The 21,233-nt window shown below is 43.8% G+C and overlaps 2 protein-coding genes across 2 annotated transcripts; both read left to right on the top strand.

Moving 5' to 3' along the window:
* Positions 1–7,500: 7,500 nt before the first annotated feature.
* cdc25b (cell division cycle 25B) lies at positions 7,501–13,310 on the top strand. Its single transcript, XM_076974773.1, has 15 exons — positions 7,501–8,167; positions 8,380–8,462; positions 8,640–8,691; positions 9,690–9,731; positions 9,819–9,852; positions 9,989–10,099; positions 10,194–10,307; positions 10,398–10,535; positions 10,669–10,752; positions 10,859–11,041; positions 11,124–11,210; positions 11,292–11,354; positions 11,445–11,543; positions 11,626–11,871; positions 11,975–13,310. The coding sequence occupies exons 1-15, from the start codon at positions 7,950–7,952 to the stop codon at positions 12,113–12,115; spliced, it is 1,695 nt and encodes a 564-aa protein (XP_076830888.1). The 5' UTR covers positions 7,501–7,949; the 3' UTR covers positions 12,116–13,310.
* Positions 13,311–15,155: 1,845 nt separating this feature from the next.
* On the top strand, positions 15,156–18,014 carry ap5s1 (adaptor related protein complex 5 subunit sigma 1). Its single transcript, XM_076975103.1, has 3 exons — positions 15,156–15,834; positions 16,218–16,509; positions 17,008–18,014. Exons 1-3 carry the CDS (start codon positions 15,650–15,652, stop codon positions 17,134–17,136), a joined length of 606 nt encoding a protein of 201 aa, XP_076831218.1. The 5' UTR covers positions 15,156–15,649; the 3' UTR covers positions 17,137–18,014.
* The last annotated feature ends 3,219 nt before the right edge of the window (positions 18,015–21,233 follow it).

The following is a 21,233-nucleotide window of genomic DNA, read 5'->3' as shown; positions in this document are numbered from 1 at the left end:
ATAGTTTTGTAGGTATGTGTGTATCATTAGGAAACAGTTGAATCTGCCCCATCTCGTGGAGAACCTGAGCTGAAGTCTTCTCTGTCTTCTCTGCACTGCTTCTGCAAACACACACACACATACACACACACACACACACACACACACACACACACACACACACACACACACACACACACACACACACACACACACACACACACACAGGCAGCTTTGTAAAACCACTGGTTACTTTTTCCTCTTCCCCTTCCTCTCTTTGTGTGAATCATTTGTTCCTTCGTTGTGCTTCTATATTTATCAGTGTTGATCTCCTTCTGTGTTCTTCACGTGTCTCTGGTGTGTGTAGGCCGTGTCTCCTCTGGTGTGTGCACATGGTGCGGGACGGACGTGGTGCAGGACGGGTCACTGGTGCAGGACGGGTCACTGGTGCAGGTTGGGTCACTGGTGCACATATAACACTGAAGACAAGGATGATAGATTCAGACTGCGTGTGATTAGGAGAGGTGCAGGGACGTGTATTCATGTTTTAATTCTTTCTTTCACCCTGCAATGCACTGAGCACTTTCTTCATAATCATTGTTTCAAGTTTATGGTCAGAAAATAAAGATCTATATTTTGTAATGTCTGACAGGCTGTCTCAGCAATGCCTGTTAGGCCTCAGTCTACACCACAACTACAGACAGGTCCACTGACAGGCACACTGCCTACTTATCCATCCTCACATCAGTCTACACCACAAACACAGACAGGCCCACTGACTACACCACCTACGTATCCATCCAGGATACATCAGTTTAAGTAGATCTACTTCAAAAAGGCCTACAGAAAAGGGGCCTTATGTGAATGTATTAAATTGACATGTTTCTATAATCCTTTATCAGTTATTAGTATGAGATACAGTTCTGCGACAGTTCTGGGGCCATGAGTGGATGAAAGTTCAACTCCACAGAGATACGGTGTGTTATCAGAGACACCTAATGTGAAAAGGTGATGACTGTCTGGCTCCAGATGGTTGATTGTTCTCTCACTAAGCAGAAGCATCAAATGACATGATGAAATATTGAGCGAGCAGTGGGATTTGGATTATTAATAACCGAGAGGTCGCCCGCGGCTCTGAGATCTTTTCTGGCACCCGGGAGCAGATCCAGCTCCAGGTTGTGCTTTGTTCACCAAAGCTCCGGTCACTACAGAGACTCGCGATCGGCACATCAGACGCAAACGCAAATATAGCTGCAGAATTCTCACCACAGTGTGTGTGTCAGGGAGCCGTGCGCAGACATAACAGCTAATATGAACTGATGACCCACTAATGTCCCGCAGGACTGTTTAAAGTGCCAAGCACTTCTGAAATCTAGACAAATAATAGAAAGGCTACTGTTGGTGTCAAAAGATAAATGTCACAGATCAAATCTTAGAACATCTTTGTGTGTGTGTGCGTGCGTATGTGTGTCTGTGTGTTTATGGGGGGTATTTTTGTTATAATAAAAATTGTGAGGTTTTAGCAAGGTCATGCTGTTTAAATCAACATCTATTGACCTTTTTCATATTTTTATTTTACTGGCCAATTGTATTCTTGTTTCTGTAAAGCACTTTAAATTATATTTGTATTCTATACAAATTAACTTGCAATCCTATTCTTCATTCAGCAGTCCAATAATTTGTATAAGACTGTAGTACCTTAGCCAGAATTTAAAATAGACACTTTATGAGGAACAAAAATACAGTTATTTTTCTTTCAGGAACATATTTTTATATCTTTCTGTATTTCTATCTCTCTCTCTCTCTCTCTCTCTCTCTCCCTTCACCACCTCTCCCTCAGGTCTGTATTGTGAACTTTGACCTCTGTTTTGCCCTTCCTCCACAGGAGACTCCTCCTCTTCTCTCAGTGCTGTCTTCAACTGATTGCCCTTCATGTTTCCCACCAGAACTCCGGCCTAAGGCAGAAAGGTCTCTCTCTCTCGGACAGCCCATCTGGCCCCAGGCCCCCTTTGGACAGCTGTTCCTCCCTCTCTTTCTCCCTCCCTCCCTCCCTCCCTCTGACCTCTAGGTGACAGCATTCTGTTCTTTTCAGAAAATGTTGAGTGCTGGCATTCATCCACACTACTGGCATAATGAAAATTGTGATTTCAAAGTTTTAATTTGTTTAAAGACATCATGTAAAACAGAATTATACAACATTATCTTGAACAGCACACTCAATTTAAAATCTGGACAGTGCCAAACAAAACAAACAACAATAACATAATCATGGCTAAGTACAAAAAGACCAATGAACGTGTCTCTGTTGTCTCAAATGTGTTCTTAAAACCATAAACCATAAAACCACAATCTCATTTCCTGCCTTGAAGTCTCACATTTGAAGTCTCACACTAGCAGTGATTAATAAAACTGACCTAAACTAAAATGGAATCACTTCTTTGATAGATTCCAGCCCCTGTTCTTTGCTAGGCAAAGGTTCACCCAGGAAAACAACACAGATATGTATGATAACCTTTTTTGTTTACTTTGCATAAATATCATGGAAGGGTAGGAGTGCTCCATTAATTGATACTTGCTGTTTGCATAGATGCATTAAAGATTAGCTTTTGAAAACTAGAAATGAAATGCATACAGTAGAATATTTGATATTTTACCATGTAGTGATGAGATTAAGATAAAACACTGATAAAATCACTGAGGTTTCAAAACATACAAAGGAACAAGTGAAACAGAAGGCAGTATTATTAAAACCACCACGGCTTGTGCAAAAGTAAATGATCCACAGCTGCAGTGGTAAAGTCAATTAGGAAAAAGACTGAAAGTCATGTGAGTTCTCAGGTAATCAGTTAAGTAGACTATCAAATGAAACATCCATGGGAAATTACTTGAGCCATAAGAGGGCTGAGGTGAAAAACACACAGATCAACAAGAGGGACGGAGACAGCTGAGAACATCAGGTAGAAGGTGGTGACAGCCCATCAGTCTGGGGAAAACTACAAGACCATCTCCAAAAGATTCCAGCTCCATCCATCCACTGTAAACAAATCGTTTACCAATGGAGGACACTCTGCATCACCGCAACTCTGCCCAGACGTGGACGGCCATGAACACAGACACCAATAAGCACCAGAAAAATAGTAATTCAGGTAAAGGCCAACCCACACATCACCTGCAGGAAGTTGCAGACCCTTCTGGAAGCATCTGGGATAAATGTACATGTGTCTACAATCAGGCGACAAATCAATACACATGGTGTTCATGGAAGAGTTGCTATTAGGAAGCTTCTGCTCTCAAGAAAGAACAAAGTTGCCCATTTAAACTTTGGCAGAGAGCACAAAGTAGAGGCTTTCGAGAAGTCCATTCTCTGGACAGATAAGTCCAAAATTTAAGTCAAGTCCAGACCCCAATCCCATAAAAATGCTGTGGCAAGGTCTGAAGCGGGTGGTACATGCCTGATGTTCCTCTAACATCTCTCACCTGGCGAAGTTCTGCATGAATGAGTGGGCAAAAATCCCCAAAAGCAGATGAGACACTCGTTTGTGGTTACAGAAGACGTTTGGTTGATGTAATGGCTGCAAATGGAAGTCCCACAAGCTGCTGATTAAGTTCACAAACTTTTGCACTTGGTACATTCTGTGTTTTGAGATGGAAATAACGTTTGCTGAATAAATAATGAATGTGCATGTTTTCTGTGTCCCTTATATTGAAATTCTGCTTTTTCAACCTGAGATGTCAATGTTCATTTCATAAGCTTTGTTTTGATTTTTATTTAGAAAAAATTGACCACGTTTGGGTGGTTCACAAACTTAAGCAGCACTGTATACAGGAATATCAGGAAGTAAACAAATCAGTTTAAGTTGTTTACTGGCTTGGTGATTAAACAAAGTTCTAATGTTTTGATTTAAACATGATGCATGACTATAAGGAATAGTTTAGTTTAAGACTATAACCCTGTTAACAATAACTCAGTATATAATGTACATGCACTGAAAGTGATGCTTTCTTGGTCCTATGATTAAACACAGTCAGAGTTGCAGGAAACATGTAAATGTAAGGGTGCTGGGTTTCCTCTCCTCGGCTCCATGTGTATGGTAATGACGTGACCTTTAGGCTGGCGTGGCTCTGAGGCCAAATGCCGCTTAATGTGGACTTGACTGCAGTGAATGTTAACAACAAAGTAATACAGCACCACCTTGGAGACATGCTAACGCTCTCATTCACTGTTAAATGGCTTAAAAACAGACCTCCTGTCAAAAATGTGAATGTCAAGAATGAAAAGTGCACATCAAAGGTTTAATCATGTTAGAATGACACGAACTCCAGTAAACTACAGCAAAATGCAAGCACTACAAGTGAACACAGAAACAGAGCAACTAATATAATTTGACTTTGACATTTAGAAAGGAATTTAATGATGTATGGTATTAAAATAAAAAACTCTCACATGTAGACCTTTAAAAACAAACTATTTTGTGTTTTTAAAGGCTTTACATTGTCTTTTGTTAATTTATGCAAACATTGGGTTACTTTACCTGAAATAAACATTATTCATAGGCAACCTATCTCTGTGTGTATCCCTTTCTCTCTCTCTCTATCTCTCTGTCTCACACACACACACCCCCACACACACACACTCTCTCACTACAAAGGTGTAAATGACCAGTATAATCTCTGTCTAAGTGTGCATTTGGGTGTGGAGGCAGTTCCCTGCTAGATGTGACCTGAGCTCGGGTGTCATTTGCTGGGGAGGGTAGCACTTTCTCACCACCCGTCTCCTCTCTTTGGATGGGGGTGTATTGAGCGCCACTTTACACCCCAGCCAGGAAGTTCATTATACCCTACAGACATTGCTAATGGGTCAGTGCACATACATAATACATTCATAAACCATTGTGCTGATTCCATCCCAGTGTACATAGACTTAAGTTTTAGGTAAATCATTTTTGTTTACATGGAATAATATATGGTAAAGATTATGAAGTAATTAAAAAACATTGCTACCTGACAAAATACCCCCAATTTAGCCCAATTTAATCCAGAACTACCCAAGAACATACATCTTCAGACTTATGTAATTATTATAGGAGAATTATTATCAGAGCCATATGCTTACCATTACATGCTATGTTTCCTTTTAAATAATTTTAAATATAGCTATCGTAGTAGTCGTTTTTATCAATGTTTTATTTTGTGAACAGTATCAGAGATACTTATCAATTGCTAGAGCAGAATCTCAAGTTCCCACTTCCTGACCAAGCATGCCAGTCTGACGTGAACCCTAACATCACATTACTGCATGTAAGCATAAGTTCTTCATATAGCAGGCCTGAGTCTGCCTCTGGAAGTCCTTTACTGAGGACCAGTTTATCCAGTTTATGATTACATTACTTTGTTATGAGCATTACTGAAATGTGAAATATGTTCCCTCGCATATCTTGTTCCAGTGACGGACCATTAAAATTCTAAGGGTTTATAATTGTTTCTTCACAGCATAAATATATGTTTTTCTGCTGTCAGCTTTGCATGATAGTTGTTTTTTTGATAATCTTCCACAAAAGCAAACTTTCTTTGTAGGGTTTTAGTGAACATGGGTTTCTCTGGAAGACATTTAAGTTTGAGGGGAATTACATTCAAATTTAAGAATAAATTTGCAGGATATTCTAAGCAACATTAATCAAATCTGAACTGAAACTGCCTATATAGAATGTCCACATTTTGTGGAGTTTGTGTAATAATCCATCTCTGCTGTGTCTGAAAATGCAAAGTTATGAATACAGTAAGAAAACAGATAGCAAAGATAGTAATGGCTGCCATTTTGTTTTAGTTTAAATGTACACTAACATTGTAGAACAGATAAAGCTCCTCCTGTAGGAACCTGATAAACAGCAGTGCTAACATCATGTAGCCTTACTCACACACTACATTGTTGTGGTGGAGGTTTGATACATTGATTACCAGAAACTACATTTAATTTCAGTTGATTTTTTGTTATTAAGGTGTCTGTTCTGGCAGTGTAGTTCAGTTTATGGAACGCTGAACAGAAACAGACAGACATTATCTAATGGCTTCAGGAAAACGTAACAGCAGGAAACTGGCTAATGCGGTGTAGTGTACATATGGGCAAAGGGGCAGGAGGAGCTGCCCCAGCAGCAGTAGACCTACATCACAGGAGTGTGCATGAGACAGGCAGTGCTTAACTCTGTCCTACGCTCCCCCATCATTCATGGCTCCTTTGTAAGTGAAATTGGAGGGAGCTCGGCCAAAAGGGGCAGACGTGTTGTAGGTGACCGGGGGGGTTGCTAGGATGTATAGAAACAGTGGGGTTTCCTTGTAAGATGGGGAGTGGGAAGAGTTTCAATGACATTCACTTCGTACACAATAATTTATGACTACAGGTGAATATAACAGTTCAAAGTACAACGCATGAACTCTTTTATATTGTCATTCTTTCTCCTTTGTGTCACCCCCTCCCTCCACCCCCATGGTTTCTATTTGAGAGAGGGGTATCTGTCCATTTCTTTTATTGCCAGCTATACCTGCCTTTGCCTCATGAATAACAATTGATATAGAAAAACCTAATTAGTAGAGTGTCCCACCTCAGTGCCCATACTTGTCAGAGGTCCTGAAAAGGCACAACACTGAAATGCAAATATTGCTTTATTATAAATGTTATGTGTGTCCTGTATATGTAGTCTACATAAACTATCAGATGTAGTTTGCAGGACAATGATCAAATGACCATAGCTATGTGTCAGATGCTTCCGAGAGGGTCATGTATAAAGGGTTTTGGTGTGAGTCTTTGTTAGGAATGGAGCATAAAGACCTGTTAGCATTAACATAGGCCTACATGTAAAATAACTACAGACAGAGCTGTTATATTTCACCGAAGGTCTCTAGTTAGTCCAAAGTTTATTATTGACTAAATCATTTACTTTTGAGTAAACTATCATTTCAGAGATTTTTATGTTGCTCTAAAGCACCGCACACAGGCTTTATTTCATCATGTGAAAGTGGAGTTAGTTAATCACACGTTAATGTAAATGCAGCTAGCTGTATCTGTGTAGCAGTGTGCTCAAAGTACATTTAGCGGGGCGAAATGGTAATGTATTTTTTCGTATACTAATCATTTAAATATTTAAGAAACTAACGCATGTAGCATTTATAATAATTAGTTACTGTAACAATTTACAATCCTTACAAGCAAGTTGAGATACGTTCCAACCAATAGCCTTTTTTACCATTGGCTGTTGTTGTTGTGGGTGTATCCAAGAGACTTCTTGAATTGTTCCGCGGGAAAAATAATCTACAACTTCCCCTGCATCTTCCAAGCAAAACGTCACTAACGCCCATAAACGTCAACGCGAGCATGTCATTGGCTAAAGTTACACGCAACAACTCTTTTCTCACTGGATAAACGAGATGCCTGTAATTGTTTTTGGACCGCCTACGTTTTTTTTTTCTTTTTAAGTTCACAGCGGAGGAAAAAAAAAGCAGGCAGCTGCCGATGATTGGAGAGATTAGACGCGTCGCGTTTGCCCATTGGCCGGTCGGATTGCCGCTCGTGCGCGGCCTGTTTTGAACGTAAATAAGTTGGTTCGGCGTCTCGGCTCCTCAGATCGAGTGTGTGCGGTCGGGGAGAGTGTGCGTCTGAGGCGGCAGCTCTCCGGCAACGAACGCTCGAAGGAGATGGTTCATTAGTTTATTTATATATTTATATATTATTATTAAATAGTTTCGGGCGACGACATCATGCAGAGGTTCGGCGGCGTTTCTCTGTCCGTTTCAAGCGGGATAAATTGATGAGAGTCCCGGTTTGCGGTTGCGAGCTAGCTTAGCTGGTCGGCGGCCTCGACTCGGTTGATTTTAGTCTGTCCGACGGGCGGGTCGCTCCTTTTAGACAAAAAAATCTGGTCGGATTTTGTCTGCAGTTAACATCAGCCGTTCGACCTGCCGTGAAATCTTGGGGAAAGATGGAAACCGACGCGTTCGCGAACGAGTTCAGCCCTGTCAGCGGTCGGACCAACACAAGGCCCGACTCCATCCCCGGGCTTTCCAGGACGTCCTTGGCCGAGCTCGACGTCAGGGGCTCCCCCTGCATAAAGAACCTGTTCTCGCCCGGGCCTGCTGCCGTGCTGTCTCCGGTTACCAACCTCACACTGAACATGGACAGTTTGGCTGTTCTCGGAGGGTGAGTTACCGCAGTAAAAGCACGTTTAAACGGTTAGCCAGTTAGCTAGCCGACCTGCATTAATGTTGGCGCAGGCCCTGGTCCAGTTGTGAGGTCCGTGTCCTCTAGGCGAGCTAGCTGCGCTACCCAGCTGGGTTACTTCCTGTTTTCTGCAATAAATGTGTACACGAGGCAAACAAATCAGCCCTACTGAATTCAATTTTTAACCTCAGACAATGTGAAACACCCAGAAGAAAGAAGGACGTGCCCTTTCTGAAGATGCCCTCGTTTCAATCGGACACTTCATCTGATGCAGGTAAGGGCCTCGGCTCCTTGTGCTGGACCCTGGTCATTTGGGTCCACGTTATCTGTAGTGTGACTCTGGGTCGTGTTGCTCACGCGTGGGACGTGCCAGGTGATCGTGTGAGAGTTAAGAAGACTTCCTGTGTAGTACGTTTACTTTATTTGATCTCTCCACCCTTTCTTTTTAAAGGTTTGGGTATGGACTCTCCCAGCCCCGTGGACCCAGTGGATGCAGAAGAGAAGTGAGTTCACACTGCTGACGTCTTGTGATGGGTGTATGCAGGAAACCTAGCCCTGAGAATAAACCACATAATCACTGCCCTTGTGCAATCTATGCACATGGTTTGGAGTTTTGCAGATGAGTTAATTCTGTATAATAAAATAATGATCAAATGATTTGGTTATAATTTGTCAGTTTAGTCATCTAATTTGTGTATCCTCTGACAATGGATCGTCACTACAGTAGAGGCCAAACCGAATCGGTCGCATATGTTTGAAGAGATTGTGGCATCTGAAGATGTGAGCAGACGTGTTCTGTGACTACAGCTGTTCAGTATCCTTGGTGTTTATCTCTAGTCAGTGTCTCAACTTTCTATGGGAGTGCAGGCGTGGACATCTGCCTTTTGTGTGAGATGTTGGGCTTTTCTGACTATTCACTTTTGGAGAAGGTCCATTCACCCTTCAGGCAGCCTAGCAGCTGCTTCTGTTCCCCGTGTGTGCGCGTGTGCATCTGTGTGTGTCTTTTTGCACATTGCCGTGGGGGGTTGGGCGTATGGACTGGCACACTTCATGGTCTTCTTGAATAGGGCAGTGCTGTGTGTGTGCGTGCGCGTGCTTGTTAGCCTGGGTCAGGGTAATGAATGAAGGCCTCCCTCCTCCCAGTCCCCATTCAACCCACTAATTCTCTCCTTTCCTTTGCTATGAAAGACTCACTCCCCCCACCCCCAAAACACCATTCAGTCTCGCTCTTCTGTCAAAGGGGGTTTGCTGTGGGGGGGTTAGCGTCGTGTGGGCATATGGCAGATTAGAAGGCCTGCGATCTCCATTCCCCCCTCTAGGAGCTCTTTAGCATACAGGTGGGCAGTGTAGCCTGTGAGGCATCGTGAAGGCTGCAGTGGTAGGAAATAAAGTTGTTTCGTTTCTTTTGAGCATCATTCTGTGCGACGTCAATTGTAACGCATTGTGTGTTTAACAGGCTAGAGTTGGTCACGCTTTTGACTGTCTCTTCTTTGTCTTGTAGGTTTGAGAGGGCCATTCTGAATGCGACCAGAGTGATCAATGAGTAAGTTATTGTGTACTTCATCTGAAGTTAGGCCAGTATCTATATGGCATTCATTGGAACTCACTTAAATTGTTTTTGTCTTTGTAGAAAGATGCCTATTCGCAGGATAAACTCTCTACCGGTAAGTGGTCTGTGAGCATGATTCTGACTGGTGCCATTCTTTTGTGGTGTACTGTACCACTTATCTGATCTGGTGTCAGCACCCAGCCAACCCTGCTGTGACCCGTCTTTGATTCTTTGACTCTTGCTTCTTCTAGCTGCAGCTGTTGGGTCACAGTCCCGATCTGAAGAGTAAAGATACTGATCTACAGCGCTATGGAGTCTTCAGTCAGACGCCCAGCTTGGACAACAAAGAGAACTTACATGAGGTAGCGAGGGGGCGCGTGGTGCTTTGATGTGGTTTACGTTTGAGCGTCTGGAAGGCGTATTGGGGTCTGTCTAACATTTAGTCATGTTATCTAGGCACGCTTTGAGTTCAAGAAGCCCACCCAGCCTGTGTCTCGCTGTCGGCTGCGCTCCGGTGGGGAGACGAGGGACCCGTTCGCTTGCCGTCCCAGCTCTGCTCCTGCTCTAATGGTGAAACACTCACTTCCTCATGGGCTCGTCCGTGCCGTCGAGTACAGGTGGCCATGGTTTGGAATGAACTCTTGACACTCTACCCCACAGCTTTCCCCGCCTTCGTCCAATCAGCTTGCTTCACCGGACGCAGACAGCCCCTTTGTCCTGCGACGGCCATCGCTCTCCAGCCATCACATTGACGATGACGACGACGACGGCTTCTTGGATGTTCTCGATGATGTGGAGGTGAGATGCACTGAAGTGATGGAAAATATAAACTCTTTATGATTTTATTTCATACTGCTGGTTAGCTGCTTTGTATTAAATACTGATTTATTTAATTTCCCTTCCTCCCCCTCTCTTGTATTCTCACTCTCAGTCGGATTCTGAGGTTCCTATGGGCCTGGCCAGTCTCCTCACGGCTCCGCTGGTGGCTGATCAAAGCGTGGACACCGTCGGCTCGGTAGGTTTCAGCTTCTGAACCTTCTTCCTGTACCTCTTGCCCGTTCGAGTTTGTTTTTATGTGATGTTTGGAGCTGGAGGAGTTAAGTCTGCATTACAATTTCCAGCCCGTTCGGTGTCGGCCGCGAGGACTCTTCCGGTCCCCCTCGATGCCCACGGGTGGACGGGCCCCGGTCAAGAGGCACGACAGGCCCCGTGATGAGAACACCCCCGTCCGGGTGAAGAGGAGGCGCAGCGTGGCTGGCTCTCATGTCACAACCATGGAGCAAGAAGATTCTGTTCCCCAACAGGTTAGTGCCAGCCCGGAATAACCCACCCCAGCCAGGGCCGTCTCAGCCAGCATGGCGTGACTCTCCCCATCTCTTGTTGCAGGTGCAGCGCTCAAAATCCTTTAATCACTCAGAAATCGAGAGACTGATGGACACAGACCCCAATAATGTAATAGGAGATTTTACCAAGGTAAGTTTGTGAGAGGCAGACCGTTTTCAGTTTTCCGCGGTAGCGTCTGTGTGGAGTCATGAAGGTTTTGTTGTTCTGCAGCCCCCAGCTCTGCCCACGGTCGACGGCAAACACCAAGACCTGAAATACATCACCTCAGAAATTGTAAGTGTAAATGCTCGCCGCTTTCGTGATCATTCTTGGGCTTCATCTGCCTTCCTGACCTGCAATAACGTCCCTCTCTCCTGCTCTCAGATGGTTGCTGCAATGACCGGTCAGTTCAGCGACCTGGTGGACAGACTCTTCGTCATCGATTGCCGCTACCCGTACGAGTTCGAGGGCGGACACATCAGGGTGAGGCTGGTGCTCCTCGCTGGGTGAGTCGTTCCACACGCAGGGAGCTGGACCTTGACCGTTGTGTCTTCCGTTCTGCAAGGGGGCGCTGAACCTGCATCAGGAGGAGCAGGTTGAAGAGCGTTTCTTCAGGCGGCCCGTCCTCACCAGGTGTCCCGACAAGCGTGTGCTGCTGGTGTTCCACTGCGAGTTTTCGTCCGAGCGCGGACCGCGAATGTGTCGCTTTGTTCGTGAGAGGGATCGCGTTCTGAACGAGTACCCCCACCTCCATTATCCCGAACTCTATGTACTAAAAGGAGGCTACAAGGAGTTCTTCCCCCTACATAAGGTGTAGTAATTCGGTCTCAGTTTTTTGTATTTGTAGTTTAAGAAGGTGTTTAGGATTCTTTTTAACACGTGTCCGTCGATTTCCGTGACTGTCTCGTGTGCAGGCGGTGTGTGAGCCCCAGGACTACAGACCGATGCATCACGAGGACTTTAAGGAGGACCTGAGGAAGTTTCGTCTTAAGAGCCGCACGTGGGCAGGCGAACGCAGCAAGAGAGACATGTACAGCCGTCTGAAGAAGCTGTGAGGCGTGAGCACGGCTCCTCGGGTTCAGCATTTCAACTCGCTCACTCACTGCCCTGACGTCCCCGACCTGAGGAGAGGTGGGGAGACGACCCACGTGACCACCGTGTTTCTCTTTTGGATGATCTGTTCGACCCGATGACCCGTTTTAATGCAGCACAGCGTTATTGTGGAGCCCCTTCAGTTCTCAGCAGAGCGACGACACGCTGCTGCTGCTGCTTCTCAACCACACACTGCTGCTCAAACACGTTACTGCCTCCCCAGTGACCCCGACTCCCCAAGTTGTTTGCTTACAGGCCTTAAAGCACTTTTTGATTTGTATGGAGGAGACGGCACCTTCTCCCCTTCCAGTTACCATTCCCTGCTGTTTTGGGTCTGAGCCAAGTGCTTTTTTTGCAATGATGAGTAATTAATTTTATCAATAGTAGTGGTATTAATGGTATAAAACCCATACACTGTTTAATTGCCCCTTTACAATTATGTGTTCCCATAATGTATAGGTTAATATTGGTTATTAAGATTTTAAATTGTTTTGGTAAAGCTTTTATACAGTAAAATCTGGCTTACTAGTCTGGGTGGTGTTTTGGGGTTTTTTATTTTTTATTTTTTTGGGTGGGGGCAAGAATGCAGTGTGTGGTTCAGATGGTGGTGTGACGCTTCCATATTTGGTCTTTGGTCTCCCAATCACAATCTTGCGTTACTGATCACGGGGGTTGGTTCACCCAGCAGGATATTTGGTGTCGACAACTAAAGTGAATGTGTGCTCTGCTCTGAATGTCCCCCCCCCACCCCCTCTGCTGATGCTTCATTATGAAGTGTGTAAGGGGAGCAGCTGTCTGCATCTCCTGGAGTGTGTGTGCCCCCGTCTGCACACACCCTCGGAGCACACCGGCCCAACTGCTTGCTGCTGGTCAGCGGTGATGACCTCAGTGTTCACAAAGTGCTCAGCAATAAAACCTGCATCAGATTTTTTGAGGGGGGTGGGTCTGTTTTTGTTTTATTTTTTATTTTTAAATGAGTTTTATCCATCCCCTTTGCCTAAATGTGTGAATGTGTAACCTTTTTGTGTGTGTGTAAATGGCTGTACTGAGTCAGATCTTTGGCCAAGTTTGAGTCTGTGTGAGAACCCAGCTGCCATGCTGCAACAGTGTAGTTGATGCGTGGGAGAGGGAGGGGGAATAAACGTCTTCAAGCTCAAACCGCCTGTGTCAGACTGTCCCTGTTTTCTCTTTTCAAATTGTCCCGCCATGCTGGGCCTCGAGTGTGGGTAGGTCCCTTCAGACACATGCCCGGACGCATTCCAAACGCTCTGAGCTGTTGGGGAGGGGCGAGCGCTTACCGCTCACGTGCTGTGGCACCAGAATTGTGTGGGCTTGGAGAGGAAGAGAAATGAGTCCCAACTTGAAATGTTCCAACATTTGCTTTGGCTAATGCAAATGAAGGACTGAACTGAGGCCAGAGCAGCTGGTTTTGTGTAGCTGAATGTGAGTCACGTGGCGCTTCACACGTGAGGAGCGTGAGCTGCAGGGAGTGGCTGAGCAACTACTGGCACTCCTCCAAGTATCAGCTCCTGCAGGGAAACGCAAGACCCGCTCTCATGAACAAAGAAAGCAAACCTGTCTACACTGACTGTAAAGACTAAAACTGATGTTCAACTTCTGACTAGCAACATAAAATTAGATTAATAGAGGTCAGCAAAAAATGTGGCTTTGTTATAGACTTTAAGTTTCAAAAGGAAATTCTCATTTGTAGTGCTTGGTTAACCTTTTACAATTAGTGAAGTGACGATCAGCTATCACTTATTTGTGTGTGCTGCTGTGTTTAGAATGTCCAAAAAGGTTTAATGACCATGAAGGCCATAAAACTACAGAGTTTGCAAAGCAAGTCTTTCTATGGCATGCAACTATTTTGTTCATTTGATTGTAATAGCAACTATAATACCATTACCAAAGATCTAAAATACTGATGTTTTTGTAGTATGGTAAAATTGTCACTTTTATCTAATAAGTAGCATTTTTGCAAACAGGGTCGTTGACAATATATGACAATATCTCTTTGGATAATTTGTAAATGTACGTTTAGTATAATAATCCCTAAGGAGCACATCTTTGTTGAGTAAGACTTGATCCAATACATACTATTCTGTGAATATGTCTGTTTTTCAGAGGGCATCTGAATTTAAAGTCAGGTGCTTTACAGTCATTCGTTGTTATGGGTAGGAACTATATGCTATCACAATAACCACATCCTGTTCTTAAACAGCTGACAGCGAGCTTTAGAGGAACTCGGATTCACCATCAGAAAAGAGTTTCCAACTTAAGTGGCTACATGGCTGTAGATTATGTTGACCAACCCTTTCACTTTTCTGTGTATTTTAATTGTGGGGATGAAAACATTAAGAAGCAAGCCCTCTGAGTTGAAGGAGAGTCCTTATTCAACACTGGGGTATTGTGTCTCTGTAGTTGAGTATTTTCTACTTCTTGGGAGCAGCTATGCAAAGGACCTCTTTACCAATGGTCCAGGTGTTTTCATTCATTACTGGACTGCGTTTATTCTGTACTGTGTGGGCTAATAAACGGACCACAAACTTTTTAAAAGGGAAACTGCACATGGTGACATGAAATATATCCCGGCATATAGGATGAAAGGTTAAAGGGTGTAGTTGAAACCTGTGTCTACTAGTCAAATGATTTGACTGCTTCTACTTTACAAATAAACCCATTTTCCTAAATAAAGAGTTTTAAGCCTCTTCTCTTCCCCCAGATGAGAATAGGGGGTGGAGGTGGTGTGTGTGCTGGTGTGTGTGCTGCTATGTGTGTGTGTGTGTGTGTGTGTGTGTGTGTGTGTGTGTGTGTGTGTGTGTGTGTGAGGGAGGGCTCACTCAGAGTTGGGGGAGGGTGGGTCCTGTGTTAGTTAACATGCCAAGCAGCTGTTAAGTGACAGATGTCTCGTCTGTTTGGTCTTGGCTTTTCGTGCTTGTGCACACGTTACAACTGAGGCAGACTGATTATCTTAAGCAACGAGAGATATCACACAGGGCTGCAGTTTTCACCACCAAGAGCAGACAGAGACTTCAGCGTCACTACCGTCATTGTTGGTGCACTGGCGATCTAGTGCAAATATATAATATTACAAAAGTGATTACATTTTAAATGAAGGATGCATTATTAACAGTAACTAAAGGGTACACAACGCGCACTGGATTCACCTTTTCTCAAATGCGTCTTTAGTAAGTCAACTCGATGGAGAGAGATTTTAGAAATAGGAATAGTATTGTTTGTCGGGTTTATTAGATATAGTTTTACTGTATTTTTACCAGTTTTTATGTGCTGTTTGACTCACTACTGGAGTCCAAACACGTCAGCTATTGTCTGCGCGTCCCGTTTGTGTTTGACCCTGGAGCGCCATCTAGTGTTCACATGTATATTGCACGGAGCCAGTTCGAGGTCACATGACTAAACACGGAACTGGTTTGTGTTACTGGTTGTGTGGATGATGTCCATGTGAACCAGTGCGCGCTCCAGCTCCTCCGCCAGACATGGTCGTCTGTTTCCTGATCCACACCGTGTGTCCCGTGGCTGCCCTCTCTGATGGAGGAGAGAGTCGGGTTCTGTATTCGCGCGTGTTCGGAGCGGAGGCGGTGGTGCTGGGCGCCGCGGGCCGTGAGTTAAGCCCCGAGCGGCGGCGCCTGTCTCAGAAGGAGAGACTGAGCGCGGTGGCCAGGTACAGTCTTTAAACCCAGACCTTTTTACATATGAATCTCTGTTTTTGAGAGGCGCAGACTCACTATCTTTGCTTCAATCCCCCTTTTTCTCTTACACCTTCACACTGCACTATCTGCATGGCTGGCATCAGTCAGCTTCACAATCTGCACATCCACTTAGTAGCCAACCGCACTACCTCCTAACATAGGCACCCTAGAAGTCTATTTTATTTTATTATTGACCTTTATTTTTATTCTTTATGCTTACTGTATATTTATTTCCTTTATAACCCTGTGTGCTCTGTCGACCTGCTACTGGAAGTCAAGAATTTCCCTCTGGGATCAATAAAGTATCTATCTATCTCTATTTCTCTTTCTCTATCTCTCTATCTATCTCATACAGACAGGTGAGGAGTGCCGTGTGTCTGAGCCGGGAGGCGTCGGGCAGCGTGAGCGTGGAGGCTGCTCTCGGGGAGGAGTCCGCGGCTCTTGGCGAGGCTGATTGCGGAGTGGTGTCTCTGGGCCGCGGGGAGCCGTTTGCTGGGCCGAGTGTTGCTCTGTGGTTGGGGGTGCAGGCTGTAGCCTTCACTCTGGTGTGTCAGCCACACGAGAACCTGCTACTCGCTGAAGGGACTCTGCACAAGCTCGCCCGCCACTGCCTGGAGGAACTCCGTCTGCTGGGATCTGGCAGTGAGGTGAGTGTGTGTGTGTGTGTGTGTGTGTGGTGCGAGGACCTAAATGCTGGAATGCTGATGCTATTCGTCTGGTCAAAATGAGTGCAAGTCACACCAAATACAGTCTCACTTTTGCTCAAAGGATTCTTTTTGACAGATTAATACAAAGAGAATATATACATTTGACCGAGTAATGCAACATTACCTGAATTGGAGCAACACTGATATTGAATATGAGTTTGGAGTATGTCAGATCTAATGTATCTGGTTTACATTCAGTCATGATTCAGACTTGTGAGTGGTAGCTACAGATGTGTTGCCTTTGAATGAAGGTTAAATATTATCTATGTATGAACCTGGGTTGTGTGATCTAAAAACTGCCCATCAGTGTTGATGGGCACAACAACAACGTCCACCAAACCCCTTTTATTAGTGTCCAGAGTGGTACTGAACCACTCGTTGGCTTATTCTGTTAAAACCCTTTCTCATGGACTGAACTGACCGAGCTGTCGTTCTCAGGTGCTGCTAAAGAGTGACAGAGTGGATGCGGTGCTTCACAGACTTCTACCTCACGGTCAACTCCTCTTCCTTAATCACCGCTTTGCACAAAATATGGACAAAGAGCTGTCCGGCTACATGAGCAAATGACACATCTGGACTTGAGAATGTTGTTAATGTAAATTTAAAAATAAGGATATTTTGAGAAGAGTTTCATCACTGGCTTCTAATGTTTTGTAAGATGGCTGCTGAGATCTTGGGCTGAAATACTGTCAATAGGCTCAGACGACAGCACCTCTGATGCTGGGTCAGATGACCCTGGATAAAACGATCATTCTGGGGTATATCACATTTTAAAACAATCTATTTGCCACTTGGTCAAGCCATATGATTTTAAGCCATACAGAAATCCAATCTCAAAATATATATCTAAATATATACCTAGCATTCAGAAGAAATTAGATATGAGTTTCATGACTCAACAAATTTGGATTTAAGTCTCATGAATTGAATGAGTGTCTGTGTGTGTATTCGAGTGAGAGTGCTATGGGGAAAAACCATCTTGATGTGTGTTTGAACTTCTACTTGTGCGCTGTTGTCAGGGGAGCCAGTGGGTGGCACTGTTTTGTGGTCTTTTGGTCTTCTTGGGAATATCCCTTTGGAAGCACAGTTACCAGGGTAACACTTCATACCAAGTAGTAAGGTTCAGAATCTAATAAATGTGACGATAAACATTTTGTTTCTGTCTGTGTGTATCAAGCTGAACACCCTGTCTCAGTGTCCGCGCCGCCATTAGGGGGCAGTGTGGGACTTTCAGGACAACTGAACAGAAAGTTTCAGTGAAGTTCTTGGCAATGACTGACAACCTGTCGTTCCTCTGTCACTTTCCCATCTAAAACGCTAGAGCAGATAACAGCAGTGTGACTGCTAACAGAGATGTGCCTGGCAGGGCCAGTTGTTGGCATGGCAAGTAATGTTCCTTTCTTCCAAAATAAAAGCCTCTGCCTTCTGATAAGGTTTCATATTTAGCACTGAGTAATGCTTGATTTTTGGAGGGTGGGAGGGTTGGAGTAATAGTAATTCTTCAGTGTGGAATTCTTCTAAAATAATGATTCTTGCTCCCACTACTATATAATGTGCTGGGTCAGGTGGTGTGTGCAGTGTCCACACTAAAGCTGAAAGAAACCCTACCACACTGGCTTACCACACTTACCACACATATTACACCCTACCACACCAGAAACCCTACCACACTGGCTTACCACACTTACACACCTACTACACCCTACCACACCAGAAACCCTACCACACTGGCTTACTACACTTACCACACCTACCACACCCTGCCACACTGGCTTACCACACCTACCACACTAGAAACCCTACCACACAGGTGGAATATATTGCAAAGTTTCAAATAATAGACCCCTAGTCACCATAATGTAGTCATACAGCATAATGAGAACAAGGATTTGCACAAGTATGTTTTCTTAACCTGTATAAAATAGAACTGGTTTTTAATACTTTTAATAAAAAGTATGAGTGGTCTTACTTTAGGCTGCCAGTTTCAGCCCAAGGGAACGTGGTTTCTGGGGTGTTATTGTAACCTGGCTGCTACAGGACTACAGGATCGTAGTCTGTGCATCTTTGCAGATGTTCAAGGTACAACAATGAGATTAAGAGATATTAAGAGCAATGTGCTACTATCCTATAATACTATCCTTATAATCTTCTCCCCAGTCTCTCAGCATAAAGAGTCAGTGAGTGAGTCAGTGAATTTTGGAGAGTTAGTCAGCACATCTTCACGGAATAGAAATGACTGATGCCATTTCCTAGAAGTTATTTGGCACTTGGGATATGTGAGACATGTTCAGTGGACACGTGTGGTCTAAGGCATTTACTCTCCAAACACTGCACAGCACCATTTTATACATGCATAAATATTTGCACAAATGAGTTCAAAACATAAACAGAAATGTATTTTAATACTTTATGGGTACAGGTCCTCAGGCCAAATATGAAAATGGACTTAGCTGAGGAGAGTTAATACTTTAACATAGCTGATTACTACAGAGGAAAAAGTTTTTAAAAACCTCTGGGTTGGAACCACTGGCTAGAAACCCACAAATACAATTATTGCAGAAATCATAGCGAATGTCTCTGCACGCTTGGATCTGCGTCAACTGTGAAATTTGTTATTTAGTTGACTGATGATTCTGCGCTAATAGGTGAATATTTTTCGTAGCCCAAATGAATCACATTTAGATTGGGTTTTAATGTGTCCTCATTTTCTACTTCAGTGTTTTATTATTTTGTATTTGGATGTTAGATTGCCTACCCCAGTCATTCAATTCTAAGCGATTGGTGTACGATCTCCATATGTTCCCAGACCTACAGATTCTGAATGTTCTGGTTTAGCTAACGTGCTAGCCATTTGCATTTCTTAAAAGCAACATGCATGGCTTCCTCCTCTTGTATGGAAACAATTCTGTAGTTAGTTACTTCCTGTGTTTTTCTTTTACATCCTCCAATTCGCTTCTTCTGAAAATAAGGAACTTCTAATGAACCAAACATTTTACTGATGTCTTTTTTTTCTTTTTGGAATCGTTCAGACATTTTTAATTGATGTCTTTTTTTCCCCTCTTCGGAATAATGAAAAACACCGCTCCCGAGAACAAATGGAGCAACACAAATTGGAGGCCGCGTGTTTGAGGTTTGAGCCGCCAGTGTGGGTCTAGCGCCGAACTTCAAAAGGTGAAATTAAATTTATTTTTTGAATTGCTCACTTATGTCTGCCGTGGTGTTGTCCGGGTGACTGTGGGTGGCTTTCAATGGCTCTTCTTTCTGTTTTTATCAATAAGACCCACTGAGGGCTTCACATAGCTGTTAAACCAATGTAGCTGTCTGGTACATCCTTGGAGCAGACGGTAGAAAAAGAAACAAAATGACTGGTTTTCAGATCCTCCCCCTGGCAGAGGGGCTTACCGCAGGAACACGTGTCTTTCAAGAGATTTTTTTTCTTAAGTTCAAATAGAATTTGGAGTTAAACTTCATGTCTGCAGTATTGTTGAGGAAAGCTGGTATTTGAAAGGCCAGATGAAAGCTCAAAAGTAAGACCTCTGTGCTAACGTTTTGCCGGCTTCCCAAAGCCAACAGTGCAGCTCTCCACGCTCTTATTGTTATTCTGCACAGAAAGTTATAAATGGAGCAATCAAGCTACAGTGATCCACAGTGGTTTGGTTGTCATTAACCTTTGCAACCCGGTGGGTGTGGGATCAGTCCTCTCCAGCAGGGCGAGGGAAATTGGCTTTCAAAAATGAGCTTATCATGTTGCCCAACCTCCTGTTCTTATGCTCAATCATATAACCACATATCTGTGACCAAGTGCCATTTTCCCACCTTTGTTTCTTTGTGTGCAAACAATCAATTCACAAGCTATTCTCAATGTCCCAATGTCCCAATATGACTGTATTGAATCTAGACGTTATTGCAGGACTCGCCCTCATCTTGTAAACTTGTAAAGGCAACTTTTGTCATCTCAATGTGGTTTACTGCCATGGGCACTTGCACTTTTCATAAAGGATCTTGACCACAAATCTATGACAACTGAAATCAAATGCATGTTTAAACAGGAGTCATTACACGTAGACAGGTGGCATTCAGGTGCTTCTTTTTCTGTCTTCGATTTCCTGCTCGCCAGACTGTCATAACAAATCTAGGGTGACAGTGTGCTTAGTTGGGTATGGTGTTTTTAGGAAGATTCTTTTCACTACATCAAATAGTACTTTGACACCCTTCATGGTACATGTTGTCAGTGACGTGACACGTTGATTACAAGTCTTGACAAATGCGGCCATCATGAGGTCTTCACGCATCCGGTGCTGTTTCGTCGAGGAACTGAGAGGAACGAGTCTGATTGCAGACATCATTCGCTGTCAGATGTCAGAGACGTACAGCGGTCTTAGACATTAAAGGGAAAAGATGAGTGCTGATATAAGTGACAGATTAAATTACTTTAACATAAAACAAAGTCCTATTTCATAGTTTGGAAAACATTGATTTATTTAATACAGACATCTTTGTTTTTTATTCCTGTTATCCTGATCCTAATTTATGCCAAGTAATTCCAGCACTGACAGTAATGCCAAAAAATTGTGCAGATGGATCTTATCCATTTTAAAGAAAAAAGTAAACAGTGTACAGTCGAAATCTTGTACCGTCTTGAATACTCTCATCCATTCCTGGTG

This window comes from Brachyhypopomus gauderio, chromosome 15 (assembly GCF_052324685.1).
Source record: "Brachyhypopomus gauderio isolate BG-103 chromosome 15, BGAUD_0.2, whole genome shotgun sequence".
Classification (NCBI taxonomy): Eukaryota; Metazoa; Chordata; class Actinopteri; order Gymnotiformes; family Hypopomidae; genus Brachyhypopomus; species Brachyhypopomus gauderio.
Note: the sequence above shows the minus strand (reverse complement) of the source record. Positions and strands in the feature narration are given on the sequence as shown.